General features: G+C 37.1%; 1 protein-coding gene across 3 annotated transcripts in view; it reads right to left on the bottom strand.

Annotated features, from left to right (window-relative positions):
- The window catches only part of TBC1D5 (TBC1 domain family member 5), a 570,856-nt gene that overhangs the window by 332,174 nt on the left and 212,625 nt on the right, over nucleotides 1-26,057 (bottom strand). For all 3 annotated transcript variants that reach the window (XM_045297525.1, XM_045297524.1, XM_045297526.1), the window contains one exon: nucleotides 3,251-3,387. In XM_045297525.1, coding sequence (XP_045153460.1) covers nucleotides 3,251-3,347 — 97 coding nt within the window. In that variant the 5' untranslated portion in view covers nucleotides 3,348-3,387. The remainder of the gene's footprint in view (nucleotides 1-3,250; nucleotides 3,388-26,057) is intronic.

The following is a 26,057-nucleotide window of genomic DNA, read 5'->3' as shown; positions in this document are numbered from 1 at the left end:
TAACCTTTATGGCTTTAGACAACTAGATATTTACATAGCTTTCTTTCTGCATGTGTGTGTGCGTATGTGTGTTTTGTATATATTTTTAACAGTTGACAGCTGTTTTAGAGCATACAGAGATGCCACCCTGAATGAGGGCCTTGATTACTTCAAGATTAGCTATCTAAAGTTTCTATTCATTTTAAGTGTTGTTAGTTGGAAGAGTCATTAGTCACTTCCTTGTCTCATAGAACATCAGCATACATTTACATTGTTAATGAACATTTGGGGTAAATGAATTAATGGCACTTTTAAACATCAATTCAGTCCTAATAACTTTGTATGTCACAGAAATGGTAGGCAAGGATATAAACGAAAAGCCTTTTCAGTAAAGGTAACTACTTATTCCTGCATACAATATAGGATGAAATTAATTTAATATGTTTAACTGGTTTAAAAAAAACCCACCTCAGTATTTAATGAAATAGACCATAGAAAAATAGCTGTTCACACACGCGCACACATGCACGTGCAGACAGTGCTTTAAAATAAGCGCATGGACCAAAATAATGTGAAAAAATTTAGTGCGATAATTTTATATACTTGTAACACATACATACTTAATTTTAAATTATTCACTTATGAAACTACTGTTGGAAAAATAATTTGATCTATTTAATTATGAGTATTTCTATATAGGTATTTTACGTATAAAGAAACACCATTATAAATGGTCTTATTATATTTACAAATGAATGATTAAATTGAAATTATAATAGACATGAATAAATTTTTCAATTTATTGAAACCATAAACCAACAGCACTCTTTTGGAGTTATTAGGTAACATTTATAAAATCAAAAAGTAAATTGTAGAACAAATTAGTGTAGCATAAAAATTGCAATAGCATTTTATTTATGATCCAGACGTTTTTAAAGAATTACACAAAGCACAAACACTCTCCATATAGTATAGAGCTTTTAAACTAAATAAATAGCCACATTATTTTTTCACTAATAATTCCCAACTCCTATTTTAATGCCAGACCTTGACATCAATAAAGATTTTAAAGAAAAACCAAAGAATAGAAAACACATGTGAGATATTTTGACTAATTTGTGATTTCTGAAAATAGACCTCACACTTCTGAAATATTACTTTTCATGAGTAAAAATCTAAGTAGTCAAGAAAGCGTGAAATATTTTATAAGTTACTTAAAAGAATAAGGCCTTAAGAATTATCAAAGTTCATTGTCTCCGTGTAATATACTGTTACTATTATTATTAAATGAATTGCAAGTAATACAGATTTCTGATGCACAGATTTTAAAAATGAAATAGGCTATTTTAAAAACGAAATAGGCTATTTTAAACCCTTATTGCCATCTACCTTAACATAAGAAAATTCTTTTAACATTTCAAATGTATAGATTTAAATGTATGACACAAATATAAAGGATTTAAAGTAACAAACGGATCAAGGATCTAACTGTAAGCACAAAAACCGGGAGGTTTTTTAAAAGACTATATTCTTAAATCATTGGGACCCAGTTTTTAACGTTTTTAAGTATGACAAGGAAAGCAGGGCAACAATGGCTCTATAAATTAGTAGGACTTTCTCAGAATAGAAAGCATTTGCTTATCAAAAGAATTTGTCAACAAAATGAAGAGCCAGCCTACAGACTGAAATGGAAATCTTGGAACCATATATTTGACAAGTTTAATGTTCGGAATATGTCAAGAACTCCGAATTAACAACAAAAAGGCAAACAACCCATTCAAAAGAGAGGCAAAAACTTGAGCAGGCATTTCACCAAAGAAAATAAAACATAAGAAATGGACTACACAGACATGAAAAATAAATGCTCAAAGTGATTAGTCATTAAGAAATGTAAATGAGATTATCACTTCATACTTACTAAGATGGCTCTGAGAAATAAAACAGGAAACAAGATGTTCTAGTGAGGATGTGGAGAAATTAAAGCCTCACCCATTGCCAGTGGGATTAAAAATGGCCAACGACTGTATAAAAATGGTTTGGTAGTTCCTCAAAAAGTTAAACATAGAATTACCATATGATACAACAATCTCATTAATCAGTATATACCCCAAAGCACTGAAAATAGGCACGTAGATAGAAACTTATACACAATGTTTATTGCAGAACTATTCAGAATAGCCAAAGATGGAAACTGCCTAAGTGTCTATCAACAGATGGAAAACATACGTGTGTGTGTGTGTGTGTGTGTGTGTGTGTGTGTGTGTCCCCTTGGTGGCGTAGTGGTTACATGTTAGACTACTAACCACACACAAGCCAGCATTTCAAATTCATCAGCTGCTCTGTAAGAGAACACCTAGGCTTTCTACTCCCATAGAGAGACAGTCTCAGAAACCCACAGCAGCAGTTCTACACTCTCCATTGGATCACTATGAGTCAGAATTGACTTGATGGTAGTGACTCTGAGGTTTATACATGTCTAATAGAAAATATTACTCAGCACTAAAGAATTAAATCTTGACACGAGTGAAACGTGAAAACATCATGCTAACTGAAATAAGTTCATCATAAAAGGACAAATACTGTATGATGCCATTTACTATGAAATCTCTAGAATAGGCAAGCATATAGAGACCAGAGTTATTACTGACTAGCAGAGGAGAACAGAAGGAGAAGCACAGGGAACGAGGCATAGCTTAAGGGTACTAAGCTTCTATTAAGGGTAATGGAAATTTTTGGACAATGGTAATGGCTAAACGAAATAAATGTAATCAATGTCACCAAATGGTAAGCGCAAAAAAAGGTTAAGTACTACAAAAAAAACACTGAAATAGTAAATGTTTCATTACATGTATATTGGAAATTTTAAAAAAGAGAGAATTAGGCAATCCTTTTATTTCCACTTGTTGGCGGGGTTTGAGGATAGTTAAGCTTGCAAAGGCAATACCAAAATGTAAGCTTTGCTGACAAAGGCCTTTTGTGCTCCAAGTCTTTGTCTGCTGAAGCCATTACGGTTACAGTTACGGTTTATTTAAAAAGAATGACAGTGCGTTCGGTATTTGGTTGACATTTCGGTCTATAATGAGAAGTTGAGTTTTTGATGATGCGCATTCACGTCCAGGGTGATCTTGCACACATCAGGGAAATATTCTTCAAGTAGTAGCCTTGGGAGAATTACAAACCACACGAGCAGCAGCCAATGCTAACTGGATCCCTGGTTCTTGCTAGGTTTTCCAGAACCAACAGACAGACAGCATCCACTAACAAAACTCACCTCCAGACTTGGTGGAGTAACCCGACAGGGGGTCAATGCCAACTTCCTGTTCTTCTGGCTGAAGTGGATGCCGCGTCTCCGATAAGGAATGATACATTTCTGGTAGGGACTGGCCAACGTCTCCAAAAGATGACTATCTAGAAGGTGAAAAATAAAGAGGTAATAACATGTTTTGTTTTGCTTTTTTCCTTTCTGAATCTACTGGGAATAAATTGAATATTGAAAAGGGCATCACAGACATAAAGAAGCGTGCCCAGGCTCCAGGGACTGTGACTGTGCACTGGAAGGCATGCAGGGAGAGGTGAGAAAGGTAGCACAAAATTTTGATGTCAACAATTTCTTCCCCAATTTAACTTTACTTATTACAACATTTCACTCAGTGTTGAGTCGCATTTATTTTCAATTAAATATGGAATAGCTGAACTGTAAGTGAAATTATTCTCACACTCATAACATGCTTTTGTTTCACTGTCAAAGAAATCCATAGTCCTAACAGAAACTTTCAAGGGAGAGAGAAACATAGCAAATTAAAATCATTCATATTTCTTTCCATTTTTAACAAATGACAATTTTTCAGGTGATCGATCTCTCATACCTTTAAGCCTTGCCTTTGTTCTGGATATTTAAATTAGATAGATAGATAGATAGATAGATAGACAGATAGATCAGATTAGATTGATCAGATAGATTGATTAGATAGATTAGATAGATAGATAGATAATTACAAATTGGGCTGCTACCCGCAATTCAACAGTTTGAAACCACCAACCGCTCTGTGAGAGAAAGAAGGGGCTTTCGAATCCTCTATAAAGTTAGTTTGGAAACTCAGGGGGCAGTTCTATCTTGCCCTTCAGGGTCAGAAGGAATTGTAGTCAACTGGATGGCAGGGCATCATGGTATTGGGTCAGCATCAGTCAGAACTGACTCAATAAATTTTGGTTTTGGGTGTCATACTAATTCGATAGTCGACTTTATTTTATATCATGAGTATTTTCCTTGCCAGTAAAACCGAATATGCTACTATTGACTTTAATGGCTCCTTAGCATTTTGTTGTATAGCTGTAACAAATGAAGGGATGCAAGTCCAGAGCCCTATAGGCACAGTGATGAAGACGCGCTCAATTGCTAGCAACAGGCCGACAGTTCACACTAGGACAGAAAGTCCTGCTTCCGTGAAGAATACAGCTCAGAGGCTTTAAGGGGCAGGGCTACTCAATCTAGGTGGTTTCCAGGTGTCGGCATCCACTAGACAACACAGGTTTGTTTGGTTTCTTAATCTAAATACAGATATGGTTTTTTAATAGGGGACTTTGGATAGTTTTTTTTTATAATTGCTAGACTAAAACATATGGGGTCAAAAGGTTTTTTTTGATAACTTTTGCATACTTTACAAAAAATATTTAGACAATAGAATATTTCTCCTGGTTCTTCATTGAAAATGGGTAGTTCCCTTTTATCTGGGGGGTACAATAGCCAAATGATATATTTTTCAAAATTATTTTGCTTGGTAACTTGATGATCTTACTAAAGATATATACTTCTCTGACATGTTTGTTTTTATGAATGAGTATTAAAATGATTGTCTCCAATCCTACGAACACATGTTTTCACCTGTAACAATTCCCTGGAATGCCATCCTGCGTGTAAAAAATGATCCCTCTGAGAAGCGGGAGGTGAGATATCACTACCAGCCAAAGCCAGGAGTGGAGTGTGCCCTCTGGATCCGAGGTCCCTGTGCATGATCTCCTAGATCCAGAAGACAGCTGTAATATCAAAGGAGCAGCAGCAGAAGCAGGAGCTGGAGCATGGGACAGAGTGGTGGACTTCCCTACTCACAGAGCAAGTAGAGCCCAGTGCTTTGTGCAGCAGGCTGGCTTGTGGAGTGGGGTGCCTCTTAGCCCTTAACTGGGGAAGCTGGGTTTGGTGACCCACAGAGCTTGAGCCTTCTGGTGGAGTAACAGACCCCTTTGTGCATTTATTAGCAGACCTGAAAGAACTTTATAACACGTCCTGATTAAAAAAAAAAAATCCTGAAAATTTCTCACTGGCATTACAAACTGTTAACTTCTTTAAAAAAATTATTTAATCATGTATTTTGTTTGTGAGTTCTGTGTACCCATTGTAATAAATATTAGATTCTAGAGAGGTAAAATAGAGAACATTAATTAAGACAACACAGATATTAACACCAGGGCTCCTTACTAGAAGCAGAAGGTTAGACAAAACCAATAATAGCCAATATAGAAGAATTTTATTGTCAACTATTATAAAAAGTTCCAAACCCATAAAAGTAAACAGTATTTTAACATATATGATCATGATCTTTGCCACAATGATTAAACCAAGCACAGCAGTAGGATGCTGTGGGAGGAATGGTCGATGCCAAAATTGGTAAAGGAAAACGGAGGGTGGAGACCTGTAGTAGAAGAACCTGTAGGGAATATAATTCAGTAGAAAAAAATGGATCTCTTAAATTCTCTTAAATAAATGAATGAATAAACAAACTTAAACACAAAGTTCTCTATTATTGAGCAGTAAGAGTCATTAAATTTAAATGTCCCCTGGGGTAAAAAAAAAAAAAGCAATATTATGGTTAACATTTTATGGAAAATGGTGAAGAGGGGGCATATCCGGCCTCCTCTGGCTTCCCTGCTGCCAGGCAGCAGAGGTCAGACCTGCCTCCATCCTCTAGCTTTCTTTACCTAGAATGACACCAATCATTCCTCCCACAGCACTCCACTGGTAGGCTGCATTCTGTAATTCACTGCAATGGCTACAAACTCACAGACCATCTCCTCCAGGAGACAAAGGATGGTGACGTGATCTCTACTTTTACTAAAGTAGAGCCTTAATCCCACATTAATCTTGTCTATTAACATAGCAGAGAACTCGCCACAATGAGATTATAGACAGGCATAAAGGCATGAATTTATATTACATAAAGGATAATGGCTGTAAGGACCGTACTGAGTAACTGACTACATCTTGCATTTATTAAGCATTAAATATATGCCCAAACCCATTCCAAATGCTCAATTTACATTCAACATTTCATCCTCTCAACCCTATAAGGAAGCTTCATAACCATTACTTTCATTTCCTCACAGAGAAAACGGAGGTACAGGGAGATCAAGTAATTACAGGAGACCAAGTCACAGTTAGTAAGTGGTGAAGTCAAACAGAACTCATTCCGCCTGCTGCAAAGTTCATGTTGTTGACTCCCACACTACCTGTGACTGCTCAGCAATGAGAGAAACAAACCAGATATAAAACAAGGTGGGAGAGGAGGGTGGGAGTCTGTGAGTCAACTATAGCACCGTTTACCTGGCCTAACTTTTCTAGGTATACTATAAACCTGGGACTTCATAGGAAATGTATGTCTCGTTGCTGACACTTTCAGTCCATCTTGCTGAAGATCTGCTTTTTAGGGACTCTCTACTTTACTGATCATCATGCTCCAACTTCAGGTTCTGGTCCCTACTGATGGCATGTACAAAGTAGGCAATGGCTTGCCATTCTCACTTCTAAAGAGAATTCTGGCTGTAATTCTTCCGAGGAAGATGTGTTTTTCTAGGACTCCCTGACACATGTACTATTTCTCATCAATGATTCATCATAATTCAAAGCCAGCCGTTCTTCTTCCGTTTTCCTTTATCCACTGCCCATCCTTCATAAACCAGTGAGGAAACTGATAGCACCATGGCTTGGGCCAGGTGCACCTTAGTCTTAAACAGGACGGCCTTGCGCTACAACACTTTAAGAGGGCGTGTGCAACAGATCTATCTGCCCAATACAACGGACTGTTGGATTTCTCCACTGCTGCTTGCATGGTTGATACTGTCTCCAGGAGAAAACGAAAACCTTGACAAGTTCAATCTTTTCTGTAGATTATCATATTGCTTATTGGTCCAGTTGTGAGGAGTTTTGTTTTCTTATGTTGGGCTATAATCCATATTGACAGTTGTAGTCTTTGATCTTCATCAGTAAATGCTTTGAGTCCACTTCTCTTTCAGCAAGCAAGGTTGTGTCTCATCTGCACATTGACTGTAAGTCTGCCTTTAATTCAGATGCCATGGTCGTCTAAGATAATCCAGCTTTTTAGATAATTGTCCAGCAAGGGACCCCATGACCACGAAACATCCCCTTCTGAGTGTTGGCAAGAATTCTGTACTCAAATGAAAAAGAAAATTGTGTGGCAAATGTTAAATATATTTTAATATTGCATTTGGCCCATGGGCACTTATTTTAATGTTAAGATTCTCTTTATAATGCATATTAGCTATATATTGTTAATACTCTTAAATTACGATAACATCACTTATTTGAAAATGTCTGTTCCACGGTAACAACTAGGTTTCCTTAAGGTTTCTTTAACATCCACTGTTTTCAAGGAGCTGTGGTGGTGCTGTTGGGTGAGTACCGGACAGCTAGTCAAAAGATCCGCGGTTCAAATCCATTAGCCACTCTGTGAGAGAGAGACGAGACTGTCTGCTCCCATAAAGATTTAGGAACTTTTCATAGACTTGATATGAGCCAAAATCAACTCGATAGCAATAGTCTTATATCATAATTTGCAATCTCATTAACTGACTTTAATTTTACAATACACTTCTACTGGTAAAGGTTACAAATATCTTAAAAATATAAAAGGTTTATTTATACACTTTATGATAAAATTGACAAGTAAACTGGTATCCAATTTGTTTTTTCAAAACTTTAAAAAAATTCTTGCATTTCTAGAGCTAAAATAAAAGTTTCCAACACAATGATGTTCACACAATCGTTCAAGATGCTAAAAGATATTTAAGGTCTTTTTGACGCATTAGAAAGTTAAGTTCAGGAAGTCATTCAGTGAAATTAGCTTTCATTATAATTCTTTAGAAATTGACAACAGAAGTCTATAATAACACCCCATAAACCAGAATTCAAAACTAGCCAAGTATAAACAGGTGGGGGGGGGGGATCATTGCCATCAAGTTGATTCCAACTTATTCAATCAGGCAGCCATTTAATCTTATTCTTTGTTTAGGTCTATAAATTGAAACTAATTCACTTTAATGGTTTTATAATTCAAAATTTAAAAGCCTTCTAACTAGTAATAACAAGTTATTTTCAAGAAAGCTATTGAAAAGAAATTGTTTAAATAGTAGTCTACTTTTCTTTTAATTATGGATTAGTGATAACCTACTATAAAAGTATCACATTAACTAGTTGCTCTGTTTTGCTTTTTTTTTATGTTTTAAACATAAAGGGCCATTTTAACTTTCTAAAATGTAAAAAACAATGTTATTACTACTGTTGTAATTACCTTAAAAGTTACAATATGATGAAGCTTTGAATGTGAAATAATTTAAAGACTCTTCCTATTTGTATCCTGTGAATATACCACCAAGACAAAATAAGTACACAAAGCAGAATATCAGAAAATAAGCAGAAAAGTTTAAGCAAATGTGTCTATAATTATAAACGGACATTATGAACAAATATATTTTTCCATAAATATCAGAATATAGAAGATATTTGTTAAAGCATAATTAAAAGACTTTTTGAGAGCATATGACATTTTTAATGCAATATGACATTTTTAAGGTGTCTGCTGTTCAAGTCAGAATGGCAATACTTTGCAACTTACAAGTGTCTATTACTGTATTAGTCTGGGTACTTTAGAGAAACAAATCCACAGAAACTCATGTATAAGAGAGAGTTTTATGTAAAGGTTAAGTGTGCACCAAGAAAACATCCCAACCCAGTGCTGCCCAAGCCCACAAGTCCAATATTAACCCATATGTCCAACACCAGTCCTCCACATCTCACAAAACAGATGCAACGATGCCGACTGCGGGAGGAAAGCAGAGTCAGTGAATGTGTAAGCATCTTAGCGCTTGCAGGGGTGTGCACACGGCTGCTCCAGCACCCAGGTCTGCATCAGAGTAGGTCCATGTGGCTTCTCCTTGGGGATATCTTGCAGGAAGTCAGCCTTTCCAGCTGAAGCAGGGAACTGCTAAGGCAGCTGCACCCTGGTGTGACCATCACAAAGCAAGAGACCCAAGAACTAGAAAGGCTAGGCTCACTGAGCCATTTATCCCTCTGCCCTTCAATTAACCCCACATGTGTTTATTGGCCAGGTTGGCACAATAAACTAACTCAATTACATTGTGTATTTGTGTTACAACTTGGACTTCAATACTTGGTAGGCCTTAATCTCTTCTACAAAAAAGCTAGCTAGATATACTAGGGGGCTTCAAAAGCTTGAGGAAAACTGGGTTGATAATGGAATTTTCCCATGAAATTGTTGAAGCTCAGAAAGACAGAGATATGGAGAAAATTTTCTTGAAAAACTATATATTTTAGCAGATAAATGTACTCAAACCCCTGACAGATAAATTATGTTTTTTTAAATGATATCTAGCCATGTTGAGAATTTTCCTGATTGACATAAATGGTAACTAAGTAATTAAAATAGATAAATATAACCACATCTTTTTTCTAATCAGAAAACATAACTCTACCCTTTTCAAAATCTGAAGAAGCAAGCCTCCTTTGTCTCATTCACTATTTACAACAGTTCACTTATCCTGATTCACAAAACTCAAAATTGGTTTTACCTTGATACTGGTTACAGTAGGTAACACACTAGACTGAATTTAAAACCCAAGGCAAAAGATTGGTCTTAAAACAAGCAGTCATCTAAGTGAGGCATCAGTCAAGACCGCATGCAAAAAGCACACTAGTCCATGTGATCCAAGGATTGTACATAATAAAAGCCAAGACCAGCAGAGGGATGAATTACATTAGAGTTCAAAGTCTGAACATTCAGTTTGCAAAAGGCTACGGATGACGGTGAAAGCCCCAAATCCATTTACTGAGTCCTCAAGTAGATGAGGTCTCCACTGAACTCCCTAGTACCATCACCTGAACATGTGAATAATTTTGTCCTCAAATAGAGTGCATTGGAAACGCATTACTGCAGATAGCTTAAAATTTAATGTCTTACCATTTGTTTTCCTTTGTGATACATTTTTAATGTGTCCTAGTGTTTATTATTTTCTGCTTTCTATGTTGTAATTTGTTGTTGTTTTTTAAGAGAACTTTATATGAAATCCAGGATAGCAATTCTCTAGAGGCAATAATTAGACTAACATTCTTAGGGTTATTGGGAGGCAATGGGGAGCTAATACCAGTGGACAGAAGAATGAAGAAAATTGTTGTCGGGATGATTGTACAACTCTTCTGCATACATTTGAACCACTGAATTGTATTATGTGAAGTATATGTCAGTAAAAAAGTAAAATAAATGAAATGAAATTCCAGGCTAAGTACAAGAGTAATGGTTTCACAAGTCTGGCCCTGGAAGTATTAAATCATAAAGTAAAAGTGATCTGTCAGGGAAAGGCAGTCTTGTGAAAATAGTTAATAGGCAGTAAATTTAATAAAGGAATATGATTTTAGAATCAGTGTTTAAGCTTAAATTTTAAAGCCTATTAAGCTTTACATTTTAAGCGTTATATTAGAGCTTAAGCTATATTAAAATTTAAGCTTTTGGTACCAAGGGCTTAAGTAGAAAGGAAATGTTTTCAGAATGATTAGGGCAACAAATGTACAAATGTGCTTGACATACAATGGATGGATGTATGGATTGCAATAAGAGTTGTATGAGTCCCAATAAGATGACTTAGAAAATTAAACTTTATAAAGTTCCAAAACATCACTTTTCTTTGTAAACTAAAACAATACAAGCATTTCAAAGGTTAAAATGCAAATTATTAGCATTGCAAAGATAAAAAACACAGGTAGTTGACTAACATTTTGTCTTTTAAAATGGCATTACATAAACAGAACCCCTAGAATTTATTATTAGAGAATAATTTATTCTCTCTAAATCTAAAGTTCTATGTATTTCAGTGCATATTTATTCCTTCAGTGTTAGTAATACTTAGGCAGAGAATTAGCATTCTGAATTGTGTCGTTCTAAAAACATCCATATTCAGAAAAGCTCATATAAGCATACTTCATTCATTTAAATTCTTGATGGATGGTAAACTTAAAACCCAAACACTGAAATGACAGTGTGATATTACTTTACATAAAGATACCTCCTAATAGAAAAGCATATCAAAGAGCTTAAATGGACTACTTCCAGGGTTCCATTATAGATCGGAGAAGGATGTATAGCATGAATAAGTATCTGTTACAAGTAGCACATATTTACTAAGCTGGGCATATAACCTGAAATATGACTTCTGGGCTACAAAAGGAAGCTTCGTTGGTAGAAGTTATATTATCATAACTAATAAATCAGTAATTGAACATTATTTATAGATCAGGAAAAAAAAAACACTTTTTAAAATTCCAAAATGATAGTAGCCAGAAAGTAAAATTGATGGTAGAAAATAAAGAGAAGCAAGTAGGGAAAAAAGAAGAAAAAGAGAAAGACTAAAGTCCCACTTTTAAGTTCTGTCAATATTTAATGCAAGATGCCTACAATGGACTTTAAGTTAATTAAGTATTAAAATCAATCATCAGAAACTCTTAATATTTAATAATATTAGATTGTATATCCAAGTTGTTTTATTATTTATTTACTGCAAACCTTTCCAGAATACTTCATTTGACAACAGGGGGTCTGTTTCTCACAAGATAAATGCATTTACAATGCCAAATAAATTATATATAAAAGCATTTGTCTTAATACATGTCATTCAATATTAAATGTCACCCATTGGTAAATCCCTGAAACCCTCCTTCATTCTTATCAAGTGCACATTTGTACTATTCAAGTCTTTTCTACTAAATAGGCATACGAATTTTACTAAAGACCTATAAACTAAGAACAATGGTCAATAGAAAATTAAAATACATGTAATTTTTTCATTCTATCCGGGTAAGATGTTAGGGGTACACAATATATTATAAATTAAAATACTGATTTAATAAACAATACACAAACAGAAGTATACAGAATATGTCATAGGTTTATAAATAGGCTTAAAATTTTACAGTATAAAATATGGGTATATTTGGTCTTTCAATATTTGGATGCTATAATGTCACTGATAGTGGTGGGTTGTGGCCACGTAAACAAATCAACCAAAAACGGAGAAATATTAAGAGTTAAACTGGACTAAAAGAAAGTTCCCCTCAGTGTACCACACATCATTTCTGAATTCTCTTCTCCAGTAGATGCTGAAAATATGAAATGCAGAGGACTGATTCGACCAAGTAACCAAAACTTTCTTCTTCCTGCAGTAATACAAAAATACTTCCAATTGTTGTTTTCCTATTTGATGTAAATTCTTAACTCTAGCTACTAAGTTATTCTTTGTTGACAATACTATGAAAAAGAAATAAATGACCACTTTTCACATTAGCATGAAAACAAATCAAGTATTTAATCAAAAAACAAATCTCTCTTTGGTGTAAAGCTTAGCGATGGGGTTGGAGAGTAATTGCCAAGAGAAATGATAATGCTTCACTTGATCCTTTTAAAAGTCCAAGTGAATATGGCATTTATCCCTCGGCTATCAAGAAGTAGGGAGGTGAAAGAAACTTTAGTACTTAAAGATAGCACATGTAATTTAATAATAATAACAGCAACACAGTGATAGCATTTATTAGCAAGGAAGTATTGTTTAAGCACATGAACACATTTAAACCTCACAACAATTCTATGAAGTAACTGTATTAGCCCCTTTTACAGATGAAGAAACCAGGGTAGTAACTTTTTCAAGGTCCCACAGCTATTGGGAAAAACCACTTTAGATAACTTAACAATAATTTTATAAATGGTCCAGCAAAAATTAAATTAGTAGTTAGAGAAGTTTCCTTTATTGTTATGCTAACAAAATATATACAAAACATCCTAGTTTGTACACACACACACACACACACACACATACACATACACACACACCCCACCCACCCCACTCCCGTCCCCCTGCAAGCTTATTCAAACTCTTAGGATACTAAATTTAGTAGATCCTTAATGGCTGTGCGGTATATTGCCTTTTCAGATCACCTTATGAAAACAAATGCTTATCTCCTAAAGACAGGAAACAGGCAAGTTATGGAGGCAGACATTCTGACTGTCTCAGCAAAATTACTATTTGTTAGTAAATCAGATTACATTGTACCTTTGTAATCACTATCAAAGGACCAAAACTATGTACAATTTAAATCTGCAAATGCTCCAAATTCAGATTGCACCAGTCCCCAAGGCACCAACTGACATCACTAAGAATAGGTCCTCAGGTAAGAACTATCACCAAGCTGTCTCTACCCAAAGCAGCTTACCTGAAATTACTTATTCCATCCCTCTATAGTTTTTTGTTTGTTTGTCTGTTTCTGGTTTTCTTTTTAATCTCTATCTCATTTCCTATTGTGTAGGCCTTTCCTCTTCACGTTTAAATCTTGTACATAGTTCCAGTATTCAACTTTTCTTTATTGAGCCAAGGCTAGAAGCAATTTCTCTCTACTTTCCCCACAGTAATCTTTCTCTTACTATGATGTACCGTGGCAACTGCAGAAACAAACATGTTTTTTTAACAGTTATGTAAATAATCAATCATATTTTAGGTATCCTCTATTATGGTAGTGCTGATGTTTTATCTGTACTTCATGGTCAAAAACATTATTTTTTTTATTATTTTATTGGGGGCTCATACAATTCTTATCACAATCCATACATAAATCCATTGTGTCAAGCACATTTGTTGCCATCATCATTCTCAAAACATCTGCTTTCTACTTGAGCCCTGATATCAGCTCATTTTCTCCCCTGCCTCCCCGCTCCCCCCTCCCTCATGAACCCTTGATGATTTATACATTATTATTTTGTCATATCTTACACTATCCGACATCTCCCTTCACCCAATTTTCTGTTGTCCATCCCCCAGGGAGGAGGTTATATGTAGATTCTTTTAATAGGTTCCCCCTTTCTACCCCACCTTCCCTTCACCTTCCCAGTTTTGCCACTCTCACCACTGGTCCTGAAAAGATCATCTGTCCTGGATTCCATGTTTCCAGTTCCTATCTGTACCAATGTACATCCTAAAACATTATTTTTTAAAAAAACCCTTTACAGAGAAAAAAATATTGATCATAGTAAGGCAGTTGAAGCAGTTAAAATCCTTGAAATGGTACATACTAAGTGATTGATGTTTAGAAATTCCTGCTATAACAAATGTTGTCATTCATTGACTTTATTAAGCATTCCTTGAAATACCACTTCTATAGCTTCCCTAAGCTGTTATACATATCTTAAGTAGTTCTCAGCTTATCACACCTTTTTTTTTTTAAAGCAGACTGTAGGCCTTGAGGGCAGAGAAAGTTGCTCCTTTGTCACCATCATGAGTGTGGTTTCCTGAGGTAAGATAAAACATCTCTTTGTAGGATGCTCACCCATCATTTCCACGATGGGGCTGGGAGTTTGAGTCAGTTGAGTCCGCAAGACTGTCTGAAGCAACAAGGTCAGTAGTTAGAATAAGAAGACCTGAATGTGTTCTACCTTCTTGCTAAGAGTATCAGTGAAGATTCCTCTCATAGACAAAGAGTCTATAATAGCAGACATCATAGATGGTGCCTGGCTACCACTGGCGACCACTCAAAAAGGGATCACAACAGAGGGTCTCGTAAAGAGTGGGAGTGAAATAAGACTCAAAATCATAATAAAGACCAGATTTACAGTGTATTTACAGGGATTTACAGTCCCTCCTAGTTTACCCTTTTCAGCCCTGGAACTGAAGTCACCTGCAAGGGCTCAACTCTCAGCCCAACACACAAACCCGCTGCCAATGTGACTCAGAGAGACTATACAAGACAGGGTAAAACTAGAAACTGGTATGTGAGTAGACAGCCCTATGTTTCTCCTAAGGAGTGGCTAGTGGTTTGAACTGCTGACCTTGAAGTTAGCAGTCCAACTTGTGACTCACTATGCCACCAGGGCCAGGTCTATACTGAATGAGGAGTCCTATGGTACAGAAGATTAGGGGTTGGGCTGCTACACATAAGAGCAGCAGTTCGACACCATCATCTGCTCCTCTGGAGAAAGATGACGATGTCTGCTTCCATGGAGACTTACAACGCCTCAGAAACCCACAGGGGCAGTTCCACTCTGTCCCCTAAGTAATACCCAATGTTATATTCTAACTGTAATGTGATTAAGAGTAACATTAGGTACTACCTGATTTCAGCTAGATATAATAGTTATTCATTAGGAGCCCTTGTGACATAGTGGTTATGCGTTGGGCTGCTAACTGCATGGTCAGCAATTTGAAACACCTGCTGCTTCGAAGGAGAAAGACTAGGCGCTTTAAATTCCCATGAAGAGTTACAGTCTCAGAAACTCCCGGGGCAGTTCCCCTGTCCTAGAGGGGTGCTATGAGTCGATAACTCAAAGGCAGGGAGAATTTTTTGTTTTGTTTTAATGTTATTCATTTTATATTTTAAGTGTGTTTCCAATATGCAATGTATCCAGTATTCAAATTCTTTTAGGAACCCTAAATTCAGGTTCACACCTAACCCTCAGTTATTCCACTCTCCCCTCATTCAGCATGAGGGAGGTCACCTGGACCACACAGTCTTAATTTCTTAAAAAGAATAAATGTTACTATTGTTTGAGGCCTTTGCACATTTCCATGTCTTCTGCCCCTTGAATCACAGAAGTATCTGCTCAAATCCAGGTCAAGCCAGGACACTTTTTCTAAGGTATAACTAATTTATAGACAAATTTTGTCAGTTCTAACTTCAAAATAAAATCTATAATTAGACCATTCTTTTCTCCACAACCACCCAGAAGGACTTCACTGCTATCTCTTGTATGGACTGTTTCATTGTCTACATGTTGCCATCTACACTCCATCTCTCACAGGACCCTGAGTAAGTCATTTAAATTTTCTCTCAAATCCTGTCCCTCCTCTGCTCAAAACTTTTCAGTGGTTTTTCAATCTCACCCTGGATGAAATTCCAAGGTCTTTACAAAGCCTCAAAGGATCTTGTCCCCCAGCTACTGCTTTGGTGTGTTCTCTAACAACTCCACCTTGTCACTCAGCCTATCTCTAAACTCAAGACCTTAAAATCCCAACACCACCAAGTCAATTACAAGTCACGGCAAAGACAAAGGAGAAGTACCCCATGTAGTTTACAAAGACGCATACATCTCTACAGAACCAGATTGCCACAGCTTTCTCCTCAAGAGCAGCTGGTGCGTTCAAAGTACCAACATTTTGATTGCCAACCCAGCATGTAACAACTGTGTAACCATGGTCTCGTTGTTCTTGTTAGATGCCATCCCATTGGCTCGTACTCAGACTCTATGTGAGACAGAACAAAACGCTTCCAGTCCTGCACCACCTTCACAGTCTTTGCTGTATTTGAACCACTGTTGCAATAACCTTGTCAATCCATCTCATTAAGAGTCTTCTTCTCTGATGATGACTTTAGTAATCATGATGTCCTTTGTCAGGAACTAATTTCTCCTAATAAAATGTCCAAAGGATGTGAGACAAAAATCTCACCATCCTCGATTCTAAGGAGCATCCTGGTTGTACTTCTTTCACTTATTCCTTCAAAACTCTAGTTTAAATGATCAATTCTTCACCAGTTTCCTTTACTGAACGTGCTATCTTTGCTCTTTAATACTCAAAATGCAACTTGGGCAGATTTGCCCAATGTAATATGTCGTTTGATTTCTTTACTGCCATTTTCATGAGCATTGATTGTCCTACCAAGCAAATTTAAATCCTTGACAACTGTGATCTTCCTTTATCATCACTCTGTCTATTGGTCCTGTTGTGAGGATTTTTGTTTTCTTTATCTTGAGTGGCAATCCGTACTGGAATCTGCAGTCTTGGACCTTCATTCAGCATTTCCGGCTCTTCTCACCATCAGCATATCTGAAATTGCACCATCTGCATATCAAAGGGGTTTAAAGGCCCTTCCTACAATCCCAATGCTGCACTCTTTCTCATATGGACCAGGTTCTCAGACTATTTGCTCAATATACAGACTGATATCAAAAAAACTCACAGCCATCGAGTTTATGTCAACTCAAGAGCGATCCTCTAGGATAGGGTTGAACTCCTCCTGTGAGCTTCCCAGACTGTAACTACGTATGGAGTGGCTGGTGGATTTGAATTGTTGACAGATTAAGTAGAATGAAAAGACACAACCCAGATGCACAACATTCCTGATTTGATCTCTCTCATATCCCCTTGTTCTGTCAGAATGACTACTTTTGGTCTGTGTACAAACACCTCATGAGCACAAATTAAGTGCTCTGCAACTTCACGTGTTATCTACAGTTTGCTATGACCCACACAGTGGACTTCCTTTTCATAGACAATGAAATGCAAGTAAACATGTATCTGGCATCCTTTACTTTCTGCAGCGATTCATCTGCCATCAGTAATGAATAGCCCTGGTTTAATATCCTTCCCCCACTCACCCCCTCCGTCGTCCTGCTATTAACTGTTTGATTATCTTTTGCAAAATTCTGCTTCCACGTGATATTAATGATAACTGTTTGTTAATGTGTACATTCTGTTGGGTCACCTTTCTTTGGAATGGGTACAAATGTGGATATCTTCTAGCTAGTTGGCCGGGTGGCCGTTTTCCAAATTTCTAGACAAGTGAGAACTTCCACACTGTCTCAGTTTACTGAAATATTCAATTGGTATTCTGTCAATTCTTGCACCCTTGTTTCTGCCCAAGTCCTTTAGTGTAACTTGGACTTCTTCCACCAGCACCATCAGTTCTTAATCACACACTCTTTAACTAGATTCATGTTAACCAATTATTTTTGGTACATTCTATTTATGCCTCCCATCTTCTTTTGAGGCTTCCTGCATTATCCAAATATTTTGCAGATAGGGTTCTTCAATATTACAACTTCAGGCGTGTGTTTTTTTCTTCAGTTCTTTCAGCTTGATATATGCTAAGCCTGTTCTCTTCTGTTTTCTGTAGACTTAATTTACAATACTTTGTCATTTAGAGCTGCCTTTTGAAATTTTATGCTGTTTTTATGTCATCATTTCTTCCATTCACTTAGCTTCTCTAGGTTCAAGAGCAAGTTTCAGTCTCTTCTGACACCCACTTAGGTCTTTTTCTTATCTTCTTCATGAATGTCTACTCACTTCATAGTTGATGCGTGTGATGTCATCCCATCACTCATCTGGTCTTTGGCCATTTGTGTTCAATGCATCAAAGCTGTGCTTGAGATGGTTTCCAATTCAGGTGAAATACACTGAATCAGGTATTATTTTGGCTCTTTAATCTTCTTCAACTCCAACATGGACTTGCATTATGATCAATTGAGTGATGGTCCATAGTTAGCCGCTGGACTTCTTTGGACTGTTGATATTGAGCTTCGCCAGGGTCTCTTTTGATGCTTGTACATTCCATCTGGCGAGGTCCATGTGGAGAGTCACTGCTGACGCTGCTGACAAATGGTATTCGTCATTAAAAATGTATTAGGTTTGCCCAAATTCCATCATGGGATCTCCAGCTTTATTTTGTATCACCAAGGTCATATTTTCTTACTACAGACCCTTCCTCTTTTTTTCTAAGTTTTCCAGTCAACAATAATTATCACTGCATCTTGATTGCACGTTTGATCAATTTCAGACCAAAGAACTTGGTAGTATTCCTCCATTTCTTCATCACTAACTTTAGTAGCGAGTGCACAGACGGCCACAATAGTTGTCTTAACTGGACTTCCATGTAGGTGTATAGATGCTATCTTGGAACAGACTGCATTTTAAGATAGACCAAAAAACGTTCTTTTTGACAATGACCTAAGCAAATTTTCACCTGTGAAATCTATCCTTTCCTCTATGCAAAATGACATCCCTAGATATCTGTATGATTCCCTCCCTCAAGGCATCAGGTCTTCGCTTAAATACTGCTTTGTTGGAAAAGTCAACCTTTACCACGATACCACACAACGCACATAACTCTTGTCAATACTTTATTCTCTTACCTAGCTTTACTTTTCTTCATAGCACTTAGCACTGCCTAACATACTAAGAATGCTTTTATATTTTGCTTGCAATGCATAACCCTCCTATTATAAGCACCAAGACTGCAAATGCTTTTTCTATTCTAATCACACTACTGTCTTGCTCATACTTAGAAAGTACCCTCATTATTACGGCACTCCTGTTAAGAGTATAAAAGTCACAGTAAGATACAATAAGAATACTAATTGAATCCAAGTTAGTTATTAATTTCAATGTTTTCCAAGAGCTCTTAGAGTTATGCTATACATATATGTTGCCACAAAACAAATGTTAATGAAATTGTAATCAGGGAAATTTGAGAAGACAGATCCCATGAAGCATACAATAGATACCATAATTAAGATCGAATAATAATTACCTTTTTTAAAGCAGTAATGGGTCTCTTGGTGAACATCAGGACTAGACTAGGTAGAGGTCCTTTGTCTTCAGAGTCTGCAGCATTTAAAAAAACCACTTGGCCTGAGCCACTGCTCCAGAAGGTACTCAGCATCTCAGATTAGAGAGAACGATCTAGGTTCTCAGTAGACCAGCTGGTTCTCAGACACACCCTTGCAGATACACACTGCTGCCTTTTATCCCAAATATACCCTGAATAAAGTAGCAAACTGCCATCTTTGACTTTGGACTTTGGCTAGAAACCTCCCCTTTCCCTGAGAAAGGAGGAGATACACCACACCACCACCACCACGACACCTACAGCCATGGAGTCGATTCTGACTCCAGAAACCCTATAGACAGAGTAGGACTTCCGCTGCAGGCTTTTGAGACTGTATATCTTTATGGTAGCAGAAAGCCTCATCTTTCTGCAGGGGAGCAACTGGTGGATTCAAATTGCTGACCTTGTGGCTAGTAGCCTAACTCCTGCCCCACTATGCCATTAGGGCTCCTGGGAATGAATACCAAAGGCAACAAGACCTCTTTCTTGCATTTGACCCATGGAGACTGTCTGCTCTTGCAAACATTTAAAGTCTCAGAGGCCCAAAGAGGCAGAGAGTGAGAAGTGTCTCAAGAATTTATATTTCACTTGGAAAATATTTCATTCTGAGAAATTTCTGAGATACTAGTAATATGTTAACAATTGTTATATAGCATGTAATCTTTGCAAAGTTATGCACCAATAAATAATAAAAGGACCATGAGAACATGTCCTACTCTACGATTATATCAACTAGAGGTTAATATAAAAAGATTAGCAATTTGAATTCTCAAATACCCGTGTATACGAGGGGTCTCCTCCCTGGCCCCCCACCCCTTCCCCCAAAAAAAAAGCTCCAATGGCAAAGACTTCGTAGTTGGCATTTTTCCTGCCAGGCGAGCATGGACAATTCTCCCTGAGTTAGTACACCCAGTGGCGACACCTGGGAAGGTTCTCTCTGGTCACAGTGTATTTTTTCATAAAAGCAGATTCACTTGAACCTAGCTTTTCATGATGGCCAATTTAAGAGAGCTGCGTGTTGCTGTGAAATTCTGTTTCCTGCTCAGGAAAAAGATGCTGCAGAAACTGTTGTGATGTTGAACACAACTTACAAGTACAGTGCTATGGGAAGAACTCAAGTGTATGAGTGGTTTCCTCATTTGAAAAAAAAGGTGAAATGTTGATTGATGACAAACCTTGTTCAGGACATCTGTCAACATCCTCAATAGATACAAATGTTGACTCATAGTACCTAGGGAGTTCATTCTAGCAGGTAAGACTGTTAATCAAGCTTTCTATTTAGAGGTTCTGAAAAGATAGCATAACTATGTGCAACCAAAAATGCTTGATTTGTGGCAGACAGGGGACTGGTTTTGCTACCAGGACCTTGCACCTGCTCATGCAGCTATCTCAGTGCACAGTTTTTGGCAAAAAACAGCATGCCTCTCTAGCCCCATGCATCTTATCACCTGCCCTCACTCCATGAGACTTCTTTGTTTCCATGAATGCAGACGGACATAAAAGGACAACAATTTGATGAAGTAGAGGAGTAAAAGAAAAAAAAACGAGGGAGATGCTGTCAGCTATCCAAACAGATGAGTTTGAAAAATGTTTCGAAGAATGGAATTGCAGATTTGACAAATGTATTAAGTGTAATGGAGAGCACTTTGAAGATGATAAGGTTTTGTTAAAAAAAATTTAAACGTTGAACAACTACATAGCTTGGGGGAGGAGGATTTTTCCCCCCCTGATATCCCTCATATGTTGAAAAAGGGAAAAAAATATTTAAATAATAAAAAGTGGAGTGTAAAAGTATTATAGAATACCATCTGGTTTATAGAGTAGAGAACATCTTTGTGGCTAATCTTTTAAGTCAATTTTATTAAAAATATAAACAACAATACAAACAAGGTATATGCTATACAATTCTGCTTCTATTCTTTTGTTTTGAAAGATTTAAATTTATTTCAATTAGCTATTTTTGCTTCAAAAGAAATTTAATTCTAGATAAATGATGACATTTTGTTAAGAAACAAATTACATCTACTTTTTAAATTTCATATAATACACATTTCAAAACAGACATGAAGTTTATTAAAAAAAATAATGTGTGGAAACACAAACCAAAAGCTGTGCTCTTTCTTGTAGTATTTCAAAGATTATCAAATCAACATGGACAAAACTTCCTAAGACAGCAGACAGGCAATATTCAATAGAGTGGTCAGTACAACGAAAATTAGGAAGACACTGGAGGTGCATGGAGAAGGAAGAATGATAAATACTATACACTGTTGGCCCTGCAGTGATAGTAAAAATAATAACCTATGTAGCTAGACATGCAAGCCGTATAGGTACGGGATGATGAGTGGTAATACACTGGCAAGCAACTTGTATATAGTTTGGTAGGAGGCATTTCTATATATGAATTTATATGTGTTATAAATACATCCAGGTATATAGAAGAGCACACAGGAGGCAACATTATAAAAACTTCTTATTTCTAACCAAACAACATGAGAGAACGAGTCACTGAGTTTGGGGGCTCAGTTCTACAGTCTCAAGGGGCATCTAGGTCAAGTGGCACAAAACTGTCCACAGAGACACTGTTCTACAACCTCCTTCAGTGAGTAGTAAATGAGGTCTCAGAAACTTTGAACAACTACATATATAAGAAGTAACTATTGGGCTCTCCTTGTTTAGAGTAAGTGAAGAAATTCAAAGATTTAAGGAAATAATTAATCCAAAGGACTAACGGACCACGATGGACCACAGCTTCCATCAGTTTGAGACCATTAGTAAGAACTAGATGGTGCCTGACTACCATTACCAACCATTTTGATGGAAATGACAAATAGAGGGTTCTGGACAGAGTAGGAGCAAAATGTGGAACAACAACAACCAAAAAAACAGACTTACTGGCCTGATCCGGACAATGGTCTTTAGATTCCCTTCATCTGTGGAACTGGAGGGACGGAGAACACTTCATAGGACAGTAGATACATGACTAGCAATATCTGTGTAGGGTAATCCTATAAACTAAATAAAAGGCAGTGGAGATTTTCAAAAGTATAGAAACCAAGTAGAAGAGATAAGGATGGGTTTTCTGGCACAGAAGACATCATCTGTAAAGGCTCACGGGCCAGACTGCATTAAAAGAATACAAGGAGCTGGGCTTAGCATGATCAGTAATCCACTTCAAAGAGTAGACAAGAGACTACACAGGCATAGCTTATAGTACAGAACATGTCAAAATTTAGAATTTTAAGTCCAGTAGATAGGACTTCTCCTGATACGTCTCCACATTACTTTCTTCAGATCTGTCAAATACACAACTCAGTATTTTCCTATTGTGGCTTCCTCTGCCTGGAAAAACTTTCTATTTTTATTTTTTTACCATCTTTGTCTGGCCAATTGCTACTTGTCCTGTAAGATTCAGCTTAAAAGTCACCATTGACCACCATTTCTTATCCCAATTTGATTCACATACATACAACATACATGCCCATTGTATGTTGCATATAGCTCTATTTTTTTATTATTATGGCTGTTTATCCACTAACTTCTACTCTTTCCAAGGAGAGAACATATACTCCACCCATTTATGCAATTAAAAAAAACATTAAATCTAAGTCACAGATATAAGGAATAATTGTGTTATATGCTCTTAAACAGGATCAAATTATAGTATGTGCTAAGAACAAGTCACACCTTAATCTATGTTATTTGAGCTATGATTATATGACATATTCACAGCAAAATACCTGAGCTATTAAGAGTAGTGTATTTAAAAGATAAACAATATGCCCTAAACAGTCATTTAGCATATGTATATTGAGCAACTACTAAGGGTCAATGAAGGCAGCACTGATCTTTGTATCAAATGCAAATTTAATAAGTAATGACCTTAATTTTATATACCCCTTGGTCAATATTACTACCATGGTATTATATATTCCAATAGCATTAAAACAAAGTATTCCCCGTAACTTTGGAGTGAGGACCTTAACTTTAGGGACTCTCAGTATCAGACAACAAAATACAAATTACTCGGAATGTTGTCTTTTCCACAAAATCAAAAACCTTTTTCAAATGTCATCCATGAAAACCATAAAATTATACAGAATGATGAGGAAACGGGCTTATAGTGCATATAAATATGAGAGTATATTAGGCTGCATTTAATTACCAGTTCAAACAACAACCTGATCTAACCTTTGACAAGAAAAATAAATGTTCTGAATAATTTAACTAAAGCAAACATTTACTGTTAATGCTAGCTAATTATAGTAAGAGCTGCAAAGAGAAGGGGAAGAAAGGAAAGGGTGAGAAGGGAAAGAGGGGAAGAGGAAAAGAGGGATGAACAGTTCCTAATTTAGGTTGGGGTCTACCACTATTCATTGAAAAACGATGGCTTTTCTTTCCCCCCAGATGAATTAATTCAATGAAAGGGCAAGCTGAGTTGAGCAAAGCCTCTTGATACTCAGACAGTCCATAAAAACCACCTGCCAACTGGGAACAGGGAAACTATGTGGATAAGAACTGTGGTACCAGTACAGCCTCTTTCTTTCAAGGGGCTCAACGTCTAGTTCAGGGAACGAGAAATGATCCAGCTGCAGAAATAAGTGTGGTGGTTCCTCCCAATGTTAATTATAGAATGACTACATGGCCCAGGGATCCAACCCTAGGCACAGACCCAAATGATACAAAGGGATCAATACACTTTATCTTTAAATCGGGAACAAACTATACTCTGAAGGGACAAAACGGGAGCTGTACGGTGGCAGTGGTCAGGTTTCTTAAGGAAATTCTCACAGTCCTTGCTACCCTCCAAGAATAAGTAGGTGAGGCTTTTCGATGGGGAAAAAATTCCTCAACATAACTTTTCTGCCCTTTTTCCTCACTGATGCAGCTTTCAGTATTCTCAAAACTTCGGAATCCCCCCGCCCTCCTGTGACTGCCCTGTGTCCTTCAGAAAATGTAGCAGGATTACTCACTGGGAATCCACCAAAACAGTCACCATAATCTTCTGAGGTCACCTCTCAACCTTAAAATGTAACTGGTACAGCCAGTGTTCTTGGATGCCATGGTTTCCATTGGACTTGAACCATCCACTGAGTTCAGAGACAATGTTACAAACATACCGGGACTTGTTTGAAATAGGCTCATGTATGTATGTATGTATATGAACTGGGACCTTAGCAGTAACACTTTCTTACTTGCCCTCATGTAGAGACCAAAGGTCACCAGAAATAGGAAATGGATGTCATTAATTAGGGGCACTAAGTGTTAATAGTAGTAGGATCATTTAGTAGTAGAATGACTCAGTGCCATTAAGTTGATTCGGATGGACAGGGACCCTATAAGCACAGGTTAGATGGGCCCCTGTGGGTTTCTGAGACTAACCCTTTAGGGGAGTAGAAAGCATTGTCTTTAACCATTACACTACCACTAGAGACCTGCGTGTAAAAAAATAGTGGTTATATTAATAAAACACGATGAATCCTTTACACAAATGAAAATTGTTCAAGTGGTAAATCTGAATGTTTGTCATATATATTTTAACACGATTTTACCACACACAAAAAAAACAAAAATAAAACAAAACTTCACAATGTGACACCACTATACACTCACCAGATTGGCTAAATTAAAATGCCAGTAAGGATGTGAAGCCAATGGTAACTCTCTTGCACAAGTACAAAACGGCACAGCAATGTTAGGACTAGCCTAGTGCTAACGATATGCCGACTCTCATGCTGCAAAGCACTCTAAACACATGCCCGACAGAAATAGTACAGGCGCTCGAGAACAGACACGGGGTGTGGACTTAGCAAATAAAAAAAAAAAAGGTCAAACAAACCAAAAACCAACATTAAAAGAAAACAGACCCGGATGCCCAGTCTTACTTGCCTAGTGGCGCTGTGACAGAAATATCACAAGTGGGTATCTTTAAAGAATAGAAGTTTATTTTCTTATGTTTACTAGGTTTGAAGTCTGACCTCAAGGCATCAGCTAGAGGGGTGTGGGAGTGCCCTTATCTGTTTCAGCATCAGTCCATCTGAGCTCCATGGCCTCTCCCTGTCCGAGGATGTCCGAGATGTCCAGGAGCCTATCCGGCACATTGTAACTCAGAAGTGACTAGGTTTAGGGCACACCCAACAATCCAACAGAGACATGGCCTCATTAACGTAACAAAGAACACTTATTTCCAAATAAGATCACATCACAGATATTGGGGATAGGTTTCCAAGACATTTTTGGTGGGGAGTCATCATTCAATGTATAACAACCAGTTAAACGGAAATTTCAGAAAAATAATACATGTAATATGTACCACATAACCTGCACTAAAAACCACGTATTGATTATCCCCAATTCA

Source organism: Echinops telfairi, unplaced genomic scaffold (genome assembly GCF_000313985.2).
Source record: "Echinops telfairi isolate 266 unplaced genomic scaffold, ASM31398v2 ScPeMD7_7420;HRSCAF=8458, whole genome shotgun sequence".
In the NCBI taxonomy this organism is placed as follows: Eukaryota; Metazoa; Chordata; class Mammalia; order Afrosoricida; family Tenrecidae; genus Echinops; species Echinops telfairi.
Note: the sequence above shows the minus strand (reverse complement) of the source record. Positions and strands in the feature narration are given on the sequence as shown.